At 40.8% G+C, this 20,307-nt stretch overlaps 1 protein-coding gene across 4 annotated transcripts; it reads right to left on the bottom strand.

The window, feature by feature from the left end:
• Positions 1 to 679: 679 nt before the first annotated feature.
• LOC121191830 (zinc finger MYM-type protein 4-like) lies at positions 680 to 18,155 on the bottom strand. Of its 4 annotated transcripts, none has more exons than XM_041053272.1 (27): positions 17,929 to 18,155; positions 15,895 to 16,570; positions 15,097 to 15,258; positions 14,713 to 14,789; positions 14,395 to 14,547; positions 13,860 to 14,098; positions 13,488 to 13,683; positions 13,037 to 13,240; positions 12,783 to 12,933; positions 12,565 to 12,680; positions 12,027 to 12,209; positions 7,805 to 7,955; positions 7,533 to 7,705; positions 7,292 to 7,436; positions 6,683 to 6,778; positions 6,483 to 6,520; positions 6,150 to 6,294; positions 5,682 to 5,794; positions 5,312 to 5,537; positions 4,917 to 5,138; positions 4,615 to 4,724; positions 4,354 to 4,531; positions 3,832 to 3,983; positions 3,464 to 3,578; positions 3,128 to 3,376; positions 2,663 to 2,783; positions 680 to 2,435 (listed from the first exon to the last, which is right to left on the bottom strand). In XM_041053272.1, exons 1-27 carry the CDS (start codon positions 17,992 to 17,994, stop codon positions 2,189 to 2,191), a joined length of 4,704 nt encoding a protein of 1,567 aa, XP_040909206.1. In that variant the 5' UTR covers positions 17,995 to 18,155; the 3' UTR covers positions 680 to 2,188. The 4 variants fall into 4 exon arrangements, with proteins under 4 accessions (XP_040909206.1, XP_040909205.1, XP_040909209.1 ...); XM_041053271.1 differs by having other exon boundaries at positions 17,917 to 18,155; XM_041053275.1 differs by lacking the exon at positions 17,929 to 18,155 and adding an exon at positions 17,636 to 17,910.
• Positions 18,156 to 20,307: the final 2,152 nt, after the last annotated feature.

Here is a 20,307-nt window from a genome sequence, read left to right on the forward strand (position 1 = left end):
GACCGGCGGTTACTCCAGCCAATCACTGATTGTAACGTCACTGATCGACTCTCGAAGCAGCAAACCGGCTTTCGAGACAGTCTCGACCACGGGGAGCAGCGGTGGACAGTCAAACGCGAAATTACTAGTATGGGTGGTTTATGAGGACACACAGCAATGTTATTAAACTGTCCTCCTGTCCTCATATACAAGCAAAAAACTGTGGCGGAATGATGTAACCAAATACGTCACATTATTCCTCAAGTCCTGTACTGTCCATTCTTTTTGTTCCACTTTATACTTCTACTGTATTACACTGGGTGAAATATGATGAAAGATTATGCTAATTATGAAGGATAGTTCTCAACAGTACACACAAGTTCAGCTGAAACTATTGTTAATTAATCTATTATTTAATTGAGAAGAAAACTGTCAACCATGTTGATCATCATTTACGCTATTTTTCATGCAAAAACGCCAAACATGGCATTTGAGGAGACTTAGTTATTTATATTTACTTTTATTAATTTTAAGATTTGGTTGGATGAGGAGCTCTGTGAAGCACCTTCAGCTCTTGGTAATTGGGTATTTATCATATTTACAAATTTTTACAAACCAATGAATCAAGAAAACACTTAATACAAATTATTAGTCGCAGTCCTATACAAACGAGTTCAAAAAACTGTTTCGTCCACTGGCTAAAACAGGCGTAGTGTATATACTATGAAACATGCAGACATTATATAGCCTACCTTAAACCTCCATAACTGTTGAGTCTCACTGGACAACAATGTTTTGAAATGTTTTTTAATTCATTTATTTCTTTATTTATTTAAAAAGAACATACAATAGAAAATACTTAGTGAACCTTGGCAGCCATACTCTTCAGACTTAGGGTTAATATAACCAAGATATTCATGAAGGGACTGTATTTTTTACTTTATAATTCCAGGGTTATGGTAAAAAGTCAGTGTCTCCAGAGGAAGCTTTGAATGAAAAAGCATGCCCAAAATGAAGTCAGTACTCAGACTCTTCTGTTCACTTTACTGTTCAGGCAACAAATGGGGTAAAATTATAAAAAAAAAATTCAAATGGCATGAGAGTCTTCACCCTGTTTAAAAAGAGATGTGCTACATTTTTAGACAAGATTTTCCTAAGTGTACTCAAATCAGTTCCATCAATTAGACACTGGTAATCAAAATCTGTTCACTTCTATAGATGAGGTAAAAGGAAAAGATTGATTTTGTCATTTAACATAAAAGGCAAAAATCACAGGTCACTCTGTAATCTCACAATCTAGTGACCCTTTCAAAGTAAGATAACCTGAAGAACATAAGTTTTTTTTTCTGTAAATCCATCTTCTGCATTTTAACATGGCAAGTTGGAGAGGCTTATGCAAAATCTGTTAAACAATCAGATATTACAAAACAAAAATCCACTGTCATGATTTCCTAAATTTTCAAGAGTGACTTCCCAATAATTCCAGTATGACAAACGTGCACAAATACTGAGTACAGAAATAAGCATTTGCTCTTTGATTCTTCGACTGGGAGACTGACAACTAATCTTTGCATTGATGGATTGCTGAAAATCAAACTGTACTGCAGGTTTGCCACACAAAATGACGATTGGTGATTTACATCTACATCAGAGAAATGCTTTCAGTTTGTATCCTGGGGTGGACATTTATTACTCACTGCAACAAAAATCAAAACTGTTTTTCACTGTAGCTCTCTTGCTCTTTATTGTGGACCTCCATACCTTCAGGAAGGAGGGTTTGTCTTATGAAAAAAACTTAGGTCCAATTTGTACAGGAATTTTAGGAATATTAACACATGGAAGGAAACAATGGTAGCATTATCCATGAGAAGAAACCATTTAGTAGACACGCAGAAATTCACCAATGTGTCCTGCTGAGAAGTAGTAAACAGTCTGAATGTTGAGCTGAGTCTTGCATCTCAGTGTCCAAGTCCCAGCTACACAGACACTGTGCATTTGAGGATCTTCTATAAATCCTGATCAACATGATGCTTAGGAAGTATGACTCTTTTTGCAGTTCAGCACATTGTAGGTATGATTGTGAGAATTTTATGCTATCCATTTATGTTTATTGGGCCATGTTTAAATGAACATTTCAGTTAATGTACAACCATTTACACCACAAGCTGCAAAACCAATAAAAGGTCACTTCTGTTCTCATAGCTGTTCATCACTCTGAATCCTCATCTTCCTCCTCGTCAGGTATAAATGGTGGGTCATCAGGGGTCTTCTGACCAATCCCTCCTTCTTTTCCCGTCCTGAGATGCAGCTCTCTGACAGTGAGGATGCGGATGAGCATGGCCTCCATGGTGCTGTCATCCAGAGCGGTGGACGAGAACCACAGGGGGCTGTTGGGGACGCAGCAGCGCTCAGGGTGAAGGTAGAACAGGTTTGTCCGCTGCTTGACCGACTCCGAGCTAGATGGAAGACAGATGTTAATGTCAACATAGCCATAATCTACCAAATCTAGCAAAGGTGTTGGGAATACTGGAAAAAGTATTATTCCTGATTAAATTCAAACTATATCATATAATTGAAAGGTTACATAGTGACTGAACAGTTAGTTTACAGGTCAAGAAATGCAGAGATGACTTCAAACAGCCAGAAATAGCTAATGAGAGTTTTGGTGGGGTACTGTACTCACCACTTGGAGAGGTAGAACTCGTAGAGTCTGACCGGACAGCGGAGAGGGTTCTCTGTGTTCTCCATCATCTCCAGGATATCCTCTTTAATCTCCTCCTCCTTACGCTTCTTGGCTGGAACCCCTGGATCCGAGGAAGAAACAGTACACAAACACACATTTCACACTTCACAATCCACTAACTCCACTTGTAGAGTTAATTGCTGCGGTAGAAAAGATTAACACAGAACTGCTGGTAAAATGAATGCTGAATTTGGAATAGCACTAAGGTACTTTCCTGTTATGTGAATGTCAGACTGTTGAATGAACACACCAAATAATAGACAGATAAAATGATCAAATACTGTCTGTTGTGTGTTTTTAAATGTTTACAGTGCAAAACACTTTGAAATCCTTATTGTTGTTGTTATTATATATGCTGGCATGGAACTAATAGGTATCTAATTTTAAGCTAAACCATACTGGTACCTGGATCTGTTTCATTTATGGATATGGGTGGGTAGAAGCGCAGGAAGGTGGTTTTGGTGTTGTTCTGGTTGGTTTTAGTGCAGCGCATGACGTGGGCGAAGGACAGCTGACGGTGCTGCTCCACCGTGGTGAAGCCAAAGTACTTGCAGCAGAAGAAGAGCAGAGTGTTGAGGAGGACGATGGGGGAGTACGCCCCCAGCTGTTTACAGTCCCAAAGAAACTCCTCCTCCACACGGGAATGGATGTAACCTGCCGAGGAGAACAGAGGCTGGATGTAAATCTGGGTGTGTTCTCACGAGACAGAGGCCGACAGTATGAGAATGAGTGATAACTCACCACTGGCTGTGATTGAGGGTTTGAAACCTCTCAGCATACTGGTGAACTCAGTGGAGAACTTGTTGTAGAAGCGATCCATGAATATGTTCTCCACACGACCGTTCTCAAACAGGTACTGCAGAGAGACAAACGGTTCCAGATTTATGATAAGTAAAGAGAAAATGGCTGTCATTTATTTCAAATGCTGGGAACTAAGGATAAAGCTGTGAGTTACAGGCTCAGGTGGTGTCTTTAGTTAGGTTTTGTTAAGGGACTGTAAATGTATGTCCATGTCTAGTTTTAATCGTGTTCAAGTGTATGCATGTTCTTTCAGGATATTTAGGTTCTACTCGATACATGTTAAGTGCCTGTGTGTAAAATGTTCTTGCCTGCTGGATGCCGAGGCAGAGGTAGAACAGGCTGTCGGGGGAGTACGGCTCTCCGTTTGGTCGTTTCACCTCAGTGATGAAGCAGCAGAGGCCGTAGCTCAGCTCAGCTGTGGTGCATCGAAGAACGTCCTCCTTCAGCTCCATGGGACGTGCTGAGTTCAAGATATGAGGAGTCCAAAGTAATGACAGCTTGAAAAATCTCCACAAGTTTGTTTCTGATGCAGACAGTCAAACATATATAATCTGTGCAAGGATAAAATTTATAACAATTTCCCAAAATGTGTTGGTGTTGGCATGTTTTTATCTCTATGATTAGGAAAAACATTTTTGATTTACTGCAGTTTCACACAAAAGTCACATAACAAGTCAGATGATATTAAAATCACCTCCATAGAGAAATAAATTGCGATTTATTAATACTAATATTAATACTAATTAAATACATGAAACTTTAAAGTTTTATTCTGTTATTACAACCTCAAATCAATAATTGAGTGGTATTCACTTTATATGCAGACTTACAACCGAAGCGTGGTTTCTCCAGGTTGGGCTGAGTTTGCCTCCACTGAATCCATCGCTTCCAGGCGTCAACTCCATACTGACTCTTCAGTTTTGGGACTTCTACAGCTGTGGGCCTGTTGGCAGAGCCCCTCTGACACGGCGTTTCAGTTGCCTTCGACGACCGCTGCGACTTACGACCCTTTAAGTGGAGAAGGAGAGCGTGCTGCAACACCAGTACCCTGAACTATGAATTATAAATAAAACCAAATCTAGTCTACTTACATTCTTTTCTCTGGCTTTCCTGTGAGCTTGTCGTCGTCGTGGAGTGGCAGGTGGAGGGCTCGGAGGTTGCTGGGACTGCTCTCTCAGGCGGGCCATCTTCTCCAGAGTCTCTGCCCATTACAGCACATGACACATTGGACCAATCCACCCAAAAGCCAAACCTCAGTGTTTTCAAATCATTGCTGTCATCTAGGATAAAATCGTGATTTCTTTTTTGGCTGACCACACACGAAACAAAGCGGCCTCCACTCTTTCAACTCAAACAGCGCCCTGAATTCATATATTTATACATCTTGTCTCACCGACAGTAAAGTCAGCTTCGACATCCATGGGAGGCAGAGCTGGAGGTGGGGGCTCGGAGTACGGCTCACTGGGCATGCCCACAGGAACATCTATAATCTTCTCATGGGCGTACGATCGACTCGGCGACCTGAGACCTGCGTCAGAGGAGGCGTCCTCCCAGTTGTTGAGGAAACTGGCCAAGTCGTCTGTATCCAAGTCGTCACTGTAGGTACTGGCGTGGTCTGCAACATAAACATGAGTGGAACTCTTAAAAACATTCAGCATGAAAATATTTGTGGGAAATAATTTGACATAATATTTATTGTAGGAGAGGCCATAGTTAGTTTGGGCAAGAAAACCTAATATGCAGCGCAGAGAGACAACATTTTTAAAAATGTTCATAGAATTGTGTTACCATCTGTGGCAGGTACTTCATGTCTCTCTGTCTCTTTCTCAGCCACTTTCTCCTTTGGTCTCTCCTGTTTGTCGTTCTTCTCATCTTGCTCTGCCACCATCTCAGCCATGAGGATGAGCTCGGCCTCGAAAGGATCAGACGGGATCTTTTCCTTGATCTCCTGGATGGTCTCTATGATGCGTTCAGCACTGTCCATCGTCACAGGAAGGAACATGGGCACAGGCAGCTGTGGCAGACAGGCCGATTTATCAGTTAGGGTTAGCAATGCTAAATATGAATTACTCCAGGGTGTTGTCTAATATGCAAATCTTTCATGTCAAAATCCTGCTCTTGATAGGACAGTGCGTATGTGTCCCTTGGAGAGACGTACCGGTAGCGGCAGGCCCACAGGTTTGGGGGTACACTGGCTGTACATGTTCATGGGTACGGGAACATACACCGGCACAGGGACAGGCAGGACCATGATTTTAGGGAACACGTCATCTGTGGAGAGGAAAACAAAAACGAGGAACAATGTCAGTCATAAAATTATGATTGAAAAATGTTTCAGTTAAATGTTTCAATTAATACAACCAGTCAGGATATGTAGGTAGAGAGAAGACAAATTTCTGTGGAAGTGTTTGGATGGAAATACCTTCCTTCCAAAGCATTTAGCCAAAACAATTATTTTTAACATGATCTTGTTTGTAAAAGAACTAAAACTTCCAAGTATGCTAGGTATATCCCTCAACAAGTCGAAGTAATTTAACTATCTGCTACTGGCAATTACACCTGCTTGTTTGTCTTAGAGCAGAGATGTTGTTACCATACGGGCCCAGTATGTGGGTGTTGATTTTACCTGTCTGTGCTTCAACATCAGCGGTCTGTGTTTTACAGGAGACCCCTTTGTTCTGCACCAGTGGTCTACAGAGAAGCGCCTTGTTCTTCAGGATTTTTGGGCCAGAAGGAGGATGAGGTTTCACAGTTTCAGTCTGAATGCTGACCTGAACGACAGGAAAGTGACAAAAAACAAGAACAACTACAGAATGAATCATTTTCAAAACAAGAACTGCATCAAAGAGCTCACCTACTGAATATGGACACATCTGTTTCTCCACTTATTTAAACACATTTTACGATATTTTACTAATAAATTTAAATTTACTTTATATAATATAAACACAACACTTACATGTCCAGAGTTCTTTGATTGAAAGTTTGAGACTGTGCCTGTGGAGAAAATGGCAAAGTATGAAATCTCAACAATCAACATAGGCAACTGACTGAAAGTGAATACAGTCCGTTTTTCTCTCTTATGTTCTGACATACAGGTCAGAAATACTTGTGTGTGTGTGTGTGTGTGTGTGTGTGTGTGTGTGTGTTGTTTTGTACTTTGTGGGGCTGTTCTGTCGGAAGCATTGGATTTCCCCGTTGGAGGGCCTGCAAGTGAGATGACGTTGGCGATGACAGGTGTGGCCTCACCCGTACCTACAGATCCAAGAAAACAAAAGAGAAGGAAACACGGAGGAAGTCCGTTTAAATTCCCCTTTATAAGGCAAAATTTAGATTTCTATCATGTCTGTGCCTCAGTTACTTTGGTTCAGTATCTCTTACACTCATTCTGACTTTGTTGTGGTTGTAAAATTTAAAGTGTTACCTTTCAAAGGAGACCAGGGTTATGACTGTAATCAAAAGGGTTGAAGAGCATTAACCTTTTTATTTTTGAGTACAAATTTTCTGGGCTTGTGCACAACAATGGGGGTGTCTGGTGACAGGTTCAATACAAAGACGCATCAGTCTGCATAATGATATCTCCTCTCATCAAGCCGCTCTGCCACTGACAGGTTCCACTCTGAGGTCAGAGGTTTTTCTTGCTCCTAGGTTGTGATTCTGAGCTGCTTGGCCCTCACTGACTTCATAACATTTCAAACAAGAAGTCAGACATGAATTCAATCCGCAACACAGGAAATAAAAACACAAAAAGGCAACCACCGTACACACCTTTGAAGACCTCGCCCTGTGTGGCCACCTTATCGCTGCAGAACTGTAGGAGACAGCTCAGATCGCAGAAGTGCTTAACCTCCCCCAGCATGGGAAGACTCTGCTTCAGTTTCCCTTTGCGTCCGCAGGTGTCACACTTTGCAACCTGAAAACAGCAAGTGAATGTTAAGTTGAGGCAAAGCGAGGTCGTCGTCATCATCATCACCACCACTGTTAGCATAACTGAGTCTTTCGGGCTTACGTGGCAGAAGAGCATGGTGTATTTGGACCTGCAGTCCTCAGAGCAGAACTCCTCTGTGGAGCCTCCGTACTGCGCCGTCACCAGCTTCTTCGACACACAGTGGCAGTAGACACAGGAGTGACAGTGTTTCCCCCAGCTTTTTGTCAGGTCGTGTCTAAAGAGGAGCTTACAGCCTGTGAGGAGAAAGAGAGGCTTCACGTCACTATCATGGCGCAGACTGGACAATCACATGCATTACTTCTGACATTACACTTTTCTATCAGCCTCCTTACCGTCGCTGCAGAAGTAGCAGTCCTTGGTGTTAATTCTCTTGGCGTCTCTGGTGATCTTTTCGATCTTACAGTATTCACACAGGCTCGTCACATAGTTGGCCTTCTTGAACTCGTGAGAACAGTCCACGCTACACACAAAAACCATCTTGTCCTGCACACACAAAGTTGATAAAATAAAAACATCAGATCAGCTAGAGTGATTGTCATTTTTTTCTCAACTCACAAGACTAAAACTGCCAATATTTAAGTTACAGGCTCAAGAAAATGCTGTTAAGATAGTAGACACTTTGCCTTTTATGACATAATTTATTTTTTGGGTGTCTACTTCCTAAATAAAATAAATCGTCATTTTTAATGTATAATTTAGTTCTAAAGTTTTCTTTTAGCTCTTATTTTCTAATATTCTTCATGTCAGACACTGAATGCCTGTCTCTGACTTGATAAGTGGCAGGCACAACAATGGAAATACACTCAGTTGTCACTTTATTAAGAACACGCAGCTAAAACTAATGCCATCTAATGCAACAATCCTCCTTCATGAAAATGATCAAGTTCAGTTTGTGCTGAACTGGTTTTAGGTTCTGTTTCTAATTTATATAAATGAGAGTTGGATAAATAACAGATGCACCTCTGTGTATGACACACATTTCAACAGCAACACAAATTAAATCTTTGAAAACAATCATAAAGTGGATTCAACACATTTCTAAAAAAAAGTTTCAACAAACACCGAACACTGCAACCTTCATGAGGGGAGAATTTATTGCAGGAATGTCAGGAACGATGACATCAAATTGTTGGAAATAACCCCAGCAAAAAAAAAAAAAAAAAAAAAAAAAAAAGGATCAATAAGGCACCTTAAACATTCTGAACAAAGTGCACAGTACAAAACACAAAAGGTTTCAATTTAAACCCCTCATCATTTAGGTCCCCTCTCTGCCTCTGGAGCCACAAAAATGTTCCTGCAGATCAGCAGGAGCACGAAAAGGTCCAAAATAACTCGTTTACTTTCAAGTGTGAAACAAAACAAAACAACAGAAATGCCGCTTAGTGTCACAGCAGGTTTTATTCTTCTAATACAGCAGATGATGAACATACAGAGATTCACATTAATCCATAAAGCAGGTCGACTTCTTTCACTTTCAGTGCCACAGATCTCAGCTTGCTTCCCATGGTGCCTCTTATAACGACTGGTGCTATCTCGTTGAAGTGGCTTTGGACAAAGGCTACAAAACATCAAAGAATTAGTCATTAGTCATTTTTTTTAGCAGCAAAAAAAAAGTTTCAACCTCATTATTTAAAGTCGGTTTTTCACACTGTATCGAGTGAAAGTTTTCTCACCAATGATGGCAGAGACTTTGTTTTTGGACAAGGCTGGTTTTGCCACTGAATCTGGGAAAAAATCTGACTTTTTCCCAGAAACCGATGACACAGCCATCTCCTCTGTGGTGAACAAAATATCCATCAGGCCTCTGGTCATCTGCCGATAGTTTTTTGTGCTGACACAATACAGTTTTTCCCTTGGAATTTGGACACCAAAGCCCAAATCAACCTGAAAGAGAAGAAAAGTTTTTTTTAAACTGAACCTTATTTGTTGTCTTTCCTATCTTCTCCATTCATACTAATTCATACTAACAAAAATGCTGAGACAGGTCTGTTGCAGTTTAATTTTATCTTTAACATTATTGGTGGCAGGTATTTGGTCCCTGGCAAGAGCTTATGTTTTCCCTTGCCTCCCATGTTTGCATTAAAACTTACACACAGTTGAATGTGTGACGACCGAATGTCTCACATGCCATGGACCATGGTGTAAAAATGTATGGTCTGTAAGGTCACTCACCATGTTATTATCAGGTGGGTCCTGCGGTGGTTCAGGTGCAGCAGTAGTTGCGACACGAGCCCCTGGTGGCTTTTTCTTGCCTGAAATAAAAATAAATAAATAAACAAAACAAAAAACGAATCAAATTAAATGACACCAACACCTCAACAATAAAAATAAGCCATGCATTAGATACTTTTCTTATAAAATAGTGCTTTATATTAACCACGTATCTGTAAGATCAGGCTGTGAACAGAATAAAAACATACGATTCATCTTCTTCATTAGAGCCACTTTCAGCGTGATGTTGTCCGACTGCAGCTTGTCGTTCATATTCTGCATCGTATTTACTTTTTCCTCCAGTTGCTTGACTCGTCTCAGGAGGTTGCCAACAACCTGAACCATCTTTGGGGAAAAAAACAAAAACATTCTTTAATGGCATATTATTATTATTAATGTTACTGTTATTGTTGTTATTATTATTATTATATAATTCAACTTAAGCAAAACAAATCAGTTCTTTGTTTGACAACTAAAATACTGATTGTTTAACATAAACTTTCCAGGTAAATGCAATTAGAAACTGAAGATTTGTTTTGAGATATTTTATCGTTACAACAATACTGAAGAAGACTTAAGAAGTGTGACAAGCTACAAGGAGAACCTCACTTCATGGAATAAAGAAGTTTTGCCCCTTTTGCTGTTTACTTTGCCATTTGTGGATAAATATAAGAAAATTATGCATAAAGACCCTCTTACATTTTCAGTTGTGACGCGTGAAGGATTGTGGATCATCTGAAAAATTAAGAATGAACATTAATTTATGATCATATATTATATAACTTATGAAGATATTAAAAGTTTGATATGTATAACATAAAGTATAAGATTTTTTTCAAAAAGAATGGTAACAATGCTGTCTATGAAATATAAATGAATATCCATGCAGTTTAATGACAAAATAAAAATACCCTGTCAACCCTACATGGCTAATATTTAAGAACTATGTAATACAACCTAGATACTTTACTGTTTATAGCTGCTTCTTAAGATGGTCAATACAAAGACAACTATAAGCCTCTTCTGCTTTTAAAGGAATTGCCTCATTTTAAATTACAAAGTCATGCATGTTGCAGCTTCACCTTTCTCTTTGGTGACACAGGCTCCTCCACATTTGAACCCGAGGCCTCCGGACGCTTCCTTTCGCTCTGCTCTGTACCTTTGGGAATCTCATCCGACTTCCAAAGACAAGAATAAGGTATAATAAAATAAGAAGAGGACAGCTGAAGAGGACCGTGAGATGCGGTTGAAAGCTCAGAAAACTAGCGAAGGACCTTTGAGTTTAAATCAAATACGAACACCTTCTGTTTTGGTCACGTGGACATAAATAAATCATTGTGTAGTTATAGAAAAAGCTCCAGGTTATTTATCAAACCAGCCGGTGTTTCTCTGCATGAACCTACTGTATTTAAAAGCTTCTATTGTTAAAGGAACAGTTTCATGTTTAGGGGAATACTTGTTTATTTGCTCTCTGGCTGAGAATTAGATGAAAGGAGGAACATTACCATCATGACCATGTGTTAAATATGAAACTACAGCCAGCAGCTGTTAGCTTAGCTTAGCACAGTGACTGATGTTCTCATCTAACTCTCAGCCATGAAGTGAATAAATTTAATTCCCAAAATGTCTCAAAACTATTCATTTTTCTAAACTATTTCAGAATAAAGACCGTGTTGTTTTATGGCATAATAATCTTTACCCGTAATCTAGAACAATTTTTTATTCCTCATATTAAAGTTTAAAGAAAAGTAGTAACGCAAACAGCTTACTTTGGCATTCGCCTCCATTGTTGTGGTGTGGCAGCAAAAAATCCGTGGCAAATAATTTGTGCATCATGTGCAGTTTTACAAAATGCTGTATGGGATAAATATGTTTTTTTTGTTTTATATTTTTTACATAATTCATATCTTGGATTTAAGCATATGTTTAATACATTTATATTATATGATTAAGTATCTCAGGAGGATTTCTGTATCTTGTATTCAAGTCTTTGTATTTTATGTTATGTTTACTGACAGATTTCATAAACTTGGAGTTTCACACAGCAGGTGCTCATGAGGTCAGGATTAGGGTTAGGGTTAATGGAAATCTTATTGTGTTTTTATTTTCTTTTGTGAACTTCAGTTTAAACCCACAGGTCTTGTAGGATTATTGGACCTTTCTCTCCTGTCTCTCTCTTTACTTGTATCTATTGAAATATTGCCCACAGATCAATGAAAACAACAAGCCAGGTAAAAAAAATCAGGCTGCCTGTTTTGGGAATATAAGAGCCCACACTAGAACTCGTGAAGACCACACTCTCATTTTAAAACACACACTCTCTCACACAGACACACAAGTTACCTTGATCTGGATGAGCTCAGGTTTGAAATTTATGCTGCGGGTACACTGGGAGCAGTCGAGCTTCGGCGGCTCTTTGGACACGTCTTGCTGAGGTTGTGTCGGTGTGACAGACTGGATTTGTGTGGATCCGATTGGCAACTTGGTGAAAACATTCACCTGTTTGTGGGTCTTCTTGAACTTTTCCTAGAACACAGAAAAACACCACAAAGAGTCATCACTGAGAGCCACTACAAAAAAAAGGCACAGTAAAAATGTGTTTCCCAAAAAGGATCAGAACTCAGTAACAAAGAGGCCACTTTGATTTGACCTGTTACAGTTACAGCGTCTACTTAATAATATTTAAGATCCGCTACTGTATTTAAATGTATGAAAAAGCAATGAGTTTAACTCAGAGAGTAAACGAATGTTTCCAACATCTTATAGAATCCACGCCACAAAGAACTGACGCCGCTCTGAGAGCGATGGGAGGCACTACTGGGGAGGGAAAATAGGCTAAAAGTCTTTATTTTGCATTTTGCAGGCATGTGAAAGCCATTACCTGAAAAACCATGACACATGGTAGTGTGCAGAAGTTTCTGATGGAGGTATCTGACATGGCGAGGTGGTAGGCCGGTACAGTGTTTTTCCCACAGCTATCACAATTCAATCGAGCACCTGTCATAAAGAAACTAGTTTTATTCCAGAAACTTGGCCAAGAATGAAAAATTAAAAGCCAACATTTGAAAAATGTAATGAAAACTTGTTGAAAACCAGTACCTGATGCACTGACAGTCTGAACCTTGAATGCCATCACACAGCTGCTGCTACAGAAGAGGTTCACAGAGTCATCACTGTTTTTGTTGTCAACCATCTCCGCCAGCGAATGGCTGGTTCGACACATCGAACAAGGCTGAGTTATCTTGGTTTGCTGCAGCAAAACAAAAGAGAAAATGAAGGAAGGAACACTGGGGCAGCTTATTCTATTTTAGTTGAATATTTTTTTACGTTTTTGTAGCTTTGGATTTTCATACCTCTTTGTACTTGGTCAGGCACTCTGCGTTGCACAGGGTTTTGTTGCTGTCATCTATCTTCAGCGTGAGCGGTTTGTTGTGGCAGTAGGAGCCGCAGTTCGCACAGCCGGCCATGGACAGATTGTTTACTGTTCGGAAGCGGTTAAAGCAGGCGTCGCCGCAGAGCTTGTGGACAGCACCGCTCAGGATCACCTCATGTTTGCTCTGCAGGGGGGACGACAGTTGAAACAGTTGAAATGCAGTTCACTGGTGTAGAGTTAAGCGATTCTGTGACCTACCTCTGTGCCGTTATACAAAACAAAGAGATCCGACTTATAGGAAATTATAATGGGTATATTTAACTATTCTTGGACATTTTACACACAAGACAACAGATTGATTAATCACAAAAAAGAACTAACAGACTGAAATCTATTGAAAATAATCATTAGCTGCAGCCCTATAGACTTACAATGCAGTATCTGGTGCACATGCTGCAGAGTGACGGTGGTGCTACTGTCGGTGGTTTTTTGGTGGTGGCGGTTCTCCTGTAATTGGCGGTGTTTTTCTTGTAGTTGAAAGAGGTCAGACAGTTCTGGCTGCAGAATTCCTTCATGGTTCCTTCGGCATCTGGAGCCAGGATGACGTCCTGAGGCCGAAATATCAGCCTGAGAGAGGGAAAAGAGACGCGATCAATCTGAGGTCCAAATTCAGTAAAACTCAAAATCTACCGGTCAATTACTCGGCCTTATCTTGATTGTCTAAACAGCTGTAAATATGGAAACATGAAACACACACAGGTTAGTTAAAGCATGAAAACAGCATTGCTTTCTGCTGAACTAACTTTTGGCAGTTGTGGCAAATCTTGGTGACTCCTTTGACAGTGGGGAGAGACGTGGTGAGGCAAGTGGTGGAGCAGAAGAGTGACGAGGAGCCCTTCCTCTGGAACGCTGTCTGTCCCCTCATCAGGCTCTTCTTGCAGTGGGAACAGGACATGTGCATGGACGATGGGTTGACGGTGGGCAGCATCTGTGTTTCAGCAGCTGGAGTCACAGAGAAGACCGATCCAATCCTCAAGTCCTCCTGTTAACAGGAGAACAGTGAGACAGAGGTCAGTGGTGGTCCAACGATTCTGGATCCACTCTGTGAGAAAAACTGGTGAACTCAAATCAAATCCTGACTGAACATCTGGTATAAGACTTCAACACTTCATGCCTCATGGACAGACTGGACAGAAATCCGATCTAAAAAAAAACTCAGTGTTAATGCATCCATGAGTTATTCACAAACAAGAAGCTCAGATGAGAAATTAGGTTTGTGACTGTGATTAAAAGTGTAAAATATTCATAAATCGTCGTGAACCGAGGTGTGAGACCCACCTTGGCAGTATTAGGCTCATCCTTCACGCTTGCCATCGATGCAGAGGATATTAGAGCCTGTTCGTACTCCTCGTCTACAGGCTCATCCTTCACCTTGACCAAAGGTGGTGAAGGAGTCGACTTGATTGACTGAACCGCTGCACGTAATCTCTCCTACAACAGGAAAAAAAAAACAACAAAAACTGCCTGTTGGAACCTCCTATTATATCTGATGTAGATTTTAATAACTCTGCTTTGCACCAACTTCCACGATCATAGCTGAAATCAAGCTTTTGAGAGACGCACAGACATGTCTCAGATTTCCTGACTTATACTTACAGCGTCTAATTTTGGTATTGATAGCTTAACTACTTTCATCCCATTCATCATGGCTGCTGGCGATGAGTTGCGTCTTCCTGTAAGGAATATAATAAACATGTGGATTAATTGTGTGTAAGGGTGAAAAGTGAGTACATACAAATACATGCAGAAAATAATCATCCCATTATCCCATTAGCCAAAAGATCCAAACAGTGTCCGACCGTTTTCTGTGACTTTCCAACGATCCAACATTTACACCCAATCCATGCCTGTGAGAACCCAGGCGTTTTCTCTTTATAGCTCTTTTTTTCCATTTGTTACTGAAGTATTTGTGGCACTTGTTATGTCAACAAGAGCGTCTTCCTTCCTGATGTTAAGCACCTTTCCCCTGTAGTGCCTCACCTGCACTGGTCATGGTTTCAGACGATGGACGTGAGCTGGACTGGACTGAGTCCAAAGCTGCTTTCACGTTCTCCACTTGGTTCTCTTGTGCGGGTGGAGGCAATACAGTGGGTTTGACATCAGTTTCCTCCTCAACAGTGTTGCTTTCCTCTACCGCTGAGACTGTGGGGGAAAATAAAAACACAGATGTTGGGATGCTATGGACCACTGCTTCTGGAGCAGAAACTTCCAAATGCAAGGCATTGAGTAAAGGTAAGTCAAGTGAAGTCCCTGGGTCAACATTTCAAAAAGTTACAGAGAGTATTACATTTTATTATTAAACATGTACATCTGCTCTAAATGTTACATGTATGTTATAAGTGGTTCAGTTAAGGGCTGCATGATTCGTAAAATGTACAGGGATATATTACATTTTCTAAGTGTGTTTTACTTAAAGAAAATCACAGCGGTGAGACCGAACTAAGGGCCGTCAAACCGAAGCAAGTACAAATTAATTACAGCAGCACATTAAACACCCACAAAGCCAAATTAAATGCATGACTTGTTCCTCCTCCTTAAGAGCACAGTAATTGCATGATCAACTAATGATTGTTTTCATTGCTGATTAATCTGCTAATTATTTTTTTGATTAATCAATTTGTTGTTTAGTCTATAAAATGTCAGAAAATAAAAAAAATCATTTGATCTTTTATTCATGAATGTAAAGCTGAGTGATGCTGAAAAACACGATACAGGTTTACCTGATGATGACACACTTTGTGATAAACCCACTGAGAAGCAGAAGATCTTTTATTTTACCTGTGTCTGAAGTGGTTGGTGAACGGCTGCTTTCCACATCCATCGCACTGTTCGGTCCCTCCCCCTCTTTCATCTGAGCTTCTTGTTCCATCTGATCCACTGTGCCGATGTCCATCATCTCGTCGAGGTCGTCAGCTGTAGAAACCTTGGGTTTACAGGCATGAGCTTCCTTTTCCTCCTGTGTGCTGATGGCTGGGTCCGTGTTCACGTCAGTGTTTGTTATCTCCTTGTGGCAATCAGAAGTCATGTCCATATCTGTGTCCTCGGTCACATCTGGTCCTGCAGGACTTTCCTCTAGGCTTTTGTCCTTTACTGCAACATTTTCTCCTTTCAACTCAAGCTCTTCCTCAGTTTTCACCTCAGTGCCCTCCTTTCCAGACTCTGAGGTGCTACCTGGCTCACCATGAACCAGAGCTGTGCTGAATGTCTGGTCTGTAGTGAAGGACGACTGTGAAGGTGATGGATTTTGAGGAGACGTAAATGCAGAAGAAGGGACCACAGCTGCCTCAGTTTCTTTATGTTCTGTTTCTTTTTCAGCAGCAACACAGTTGTCCTCCACTCCGTGTTCAGACAGTCCAGGGGTAGATCCACAAATAAGCTCTGGGTGTCCAGCGTCCGCTGTTACTACTGCCTCTGAAACAACTTCCATGGACTCTCCGTCTGTCCCCTCTGTTACCTGTGTTAGACAATATATTTTTATATGTATCCTTCATATTGCTGGTTTGTCTGGTGTAAAGAAACTAAACAAAACCCACTGCTTAACAACTTAACGGGATGGTTGTGATGAATACAAACAAATATTTATTACAATGGCCCGAAACGCTGCAGGAAATTGCAGGAATGCTGTTCTGTGCTTAACCAAATGCAAATGATCAACCTGTTTTGTTTGTTTTGGTAATCAGCTGCTCTGGGTGAGTATTTGTGGCATTACCAGAAGGATGGTGGTTAGTTTTCAGTACTTCTCACTTCAGTTCTCATAAATGCCAAAAGCAGATTTTTGTAGTCATTTTAAATAATAAAGTTATGTTGAATGATACAAAAAAAGGCAGGACTCAACTGTGACCCAGAAATTAATCTTGTAGTTTTTCTTCATGAAAAGGAAAATGTCTTATGTCTTATAAATATTCTGCTCACAGTTTTGTTAAACCATCACTTGCAGGCTAAAGTTAGCAGAGTGGAGAACAGGACTCCAGTATTAACAGACGAGACCGGTCGACCAACACACACTGCAGCACGTTTACCGAACTTCAATCAGCACTGGTGGGCGAAGGAAGTGGCTCAGTCATGAGTCTGCTTCATTTCAAAAGCTCAACACTGGATAATGCTGCCTTCCTCTGGTAGGAGCACCACAGCAAAGAGGCCATTCTCCACAGCTGGTGATAAAACGTTAACACCACCACAGTGGAGCACTCCACTGTTTTCCTTCCCCCCTCTTTTACTCCAGAACACACACACACACACACACAAGAATGCCCGTGAAGACAATGCTGTGAACCCACAAAGAAGTGGTCTCAAACGTGGTGATAATGGACATGCATGAATAAAAAAACAACTATAATCAAGGAAGGGTTGAGAAAATATAAACAGACATTGCTTAGGCGTTATTTTCTGTTTAAGACGCCAAACAAACACGACATTAAGTTAGCTTGTTGCTGATACTGAGCGCTGCCCTGCAGTGTAAACACAAGCCTGTTTAACAGCCACGGCCTCGTGTAAAACTAAAAATCAGGGATTTAATTACCTCTACATGAGTCGCTTCCTTTCATTCATCCATATTACAATATGTTTATTAATTAAATGATCCGTAAACAAGAAAACAACTGGCTCTCCGTTGGCTAAGCTAATACTAGCTTCCTGCCTGCATGTTAGCCCGCAGGACTTAGCCAGCCATTGCCGTGTAAATATGTTCACCCAGCACAATAACTGACCGCTGTGCTGGTTTAATACCAGTTCTAGCTGCTGTCTTTCTTATAAAAACGCTCTATTTGATGTATACAGTCGTAACAACGTGCAGAAAATTACCGCGCCACAGACTTGGACAGACGGGACTTGATTGGTGGCCAGACGCTGGTGTCCATCGCCACTTTCCGTAGCCGCCATGTTTGCTCCAAAATCCCGATCCGTTGGTTTTCCCAATGAAACAAAATGCTCAGCGCTTTTAAAAACGGACTCTACAACCGAAAAACTCTGGTTACGTGCTCCTAACTACTACATCATTTGCCTCCACTAAGTTGCTTGTTGCAGAGCGTCTTTCGTCTTCGCCTTCTTCTTCTTTTTACTTTTTGCCACTTATTGAATTTCAGGAGCTCAATACCGCCCCCACTGATGCGGTGGGTGAACTGGTCAAAAGTATGTAGACATCACTGACCACAGACTGTAGTTTACTTAGTCTGGGAGTGTTAGTCAGTCAGAATCAGATTTATTAGTCAGGTTAAGCCCAAGGGGGGAATTGTAGGTTTCAGCAGTGAGGATCACTTCCGCGTTCAAAAAGCTGCAGTTCCTCGGCTGCACGCTGGGGGCTGGCTCCAGAAGTGAGCAATTCTCCATTGACCCCCATGTTAAAATAGCTTTACAGCCTAAAAAACATATTTACAGCCTGGTACATTTTTTGTTTTTGGTCTCTATTGATAGTTTCCACCTCCGTGAACACTGTGGGGGAGGGGTGAATTTTTTTTGTACCACAACCGTTTTAGTGTTATTTAGGCTTAGAATTCTTACATAAATTAGGGCGTGGTTACGTTGAGTGACATCCCCATAGACAGGAACTGGCAGTTAGCTCTTTGCTAAAGCATCGGCTGGGCTAGGCGGCTACATCCAGAGGCCTCCGGCTACCTCCAGCGGTTGACAGGGGCTGCAGTGTCCGTGTTTGTTTGCCAATGTTCGGATATGTTTTTGTGTCATATATGGCTTGTTGTAGTGTAGACTGTACTAACCGACCGCCGAAGGAGTCTGTGTTGCAGTTTTTCCGGTAAGTAAATTTCTCACTATTTTACCTGGATGTTTGCTCTAATTAGCATGTGTTAGCATATTTTTGCCGCTGGCTTATGACTTAAATGCCGATTTATGGTCGCTGCTGATACAGATAGAGGACCGGAGCAGCTAATGTTAGGAACGCAGTTGCGGTGTGTTCCGTGCTCTCAGAGTCCGTTTATTGCGGGAATACTAGGCTACAATTTTATTTGGTCTCATTTTTCTGTTTAAAAAGTCCGACATTGCAGGGACAGAGCAGCTCCGTCAGTAAACTGCTGTTGTTTTTCTAATATATTAAAAATCCAGGTCATTTAAAAACACAAATCATTGTTCTGCAGGTATCTCTAGAATCCAAAGACTCATCTGACTGTCTGCATGAAAAAAAAAGTTGATGAATGAAAAACAAAATACATGTGACTTTACTACAAAGAGACACAAACAAAGTCAGTTCATTGTCTGCCAGTTTTCTCTGGGATGTGAAACAAAGCTTGTCAGAGGATGGACATCCAGGGACAGAGAAGACAACCGATGGCGGCATAATGAAGCCTCAAAACAGTTCAGCCTACTGAACTGAAGTCTGGTAACTGGAATTATTGCAAACCATATATTTAATACAGACAGTATGGATCCATTATTTTTATTTCAATTAAAACTTTAACACACTTGTGTCTTTGTGAGGTGGTCATGCAGAACAACTATGAATGTTTACTCAGAAAGTGCTTTGTAAAGGCAGATTTATTACGCAGCTATTCTTGCCAGACCTATATAGCACAATGTTAAAGTTATAATTCAACAGAAACAGAATAGTGATGAAAATGTTTGTATATTAATGTAAATAATTCATGAAAATGCATTTATTTTCTACCAAATACATCTGAGAGAGTGAAATCTAACATAAATCCCCTTATTTTCAGGTTGGGAACTCTGAAAAAAGTTTTCTATTCACATATATACAGCTGTGGAGACATTCAATGATGAGAACATTGGTGAGGTCTGATACTGAAGTGGACTATGAGGCCCAGGTCCATGTCAGCTGCTAGCTGCTACCATAGGTATTGGATGGGCTTGATGTCAGGGACGGGGAAATTTTGGACCTTTCTTTGGACCTTGTTTGTGTTCAGATCATTGTCATGCTGAAACAGGACAGGATCTTCCACGAAGACAGAAGCACGTTATTTTCTCAAACATAATTTTTCTGCAGCATTGAGATTTCCCTTCATTTGAACAAAGGAATCCCAAATCATAAAAAGCCCCAGACCCAAAATACATGGACAGGGTTGTCCATATACTTTTGGCCATATAATGCAACAACGGGTGATCCGTTTTGCCTGTCAGTGGTATGTAACTGTCTTTGGCGCACCCTGCTGGAGCTTCAGAGAGGTTATCTTACTGTCCAGCTCATCCATGAAGCCTTCATCCACAGACTCACTGTCCACCTCTTCT

The sequence above is a fragment of the Toxotes jaculatrix genome, chromosome 13 (genome assembly GCF_017976425.1).
Source record: "Toxotes jaculatrix isolate fToxJac2 chromosome 13, fToxJac2.pri, whole genome shotgun sequence".
NCBI classification, from domain to species: domain Eukaryota; kingdom Metazoa; phylum Chordata; class Actinopteri; family Toxotidae; genus Toxotes; species Toxotes jaculatrix.

Excerpts from the sequence above, each read along its gene's own strand:
- LOC121191830 (XM_041053271.1), bottom strand. The coding sequence starts at position 17,994 with ATGGCGGCTACGGAAAGTGGCGATGGACACCAGCGTCTGGCCACCAAT. Across the intron at positions 12,934-13,036 it reads GCCTGACCAAGTACAAAGAG|CAAACCAAGATAACTCAGCC; the intron begins GTATGAAAATCC and ends GTTTTGCTGCAG. Across the intron at positions 6,295-6,482 it reads AATCAAAGAACTCTGGACAT|GTCAGCATTCAGACTGAAAC; the intron begins GTAAGTGTTGTG and ends CCTGTCGTTCAG.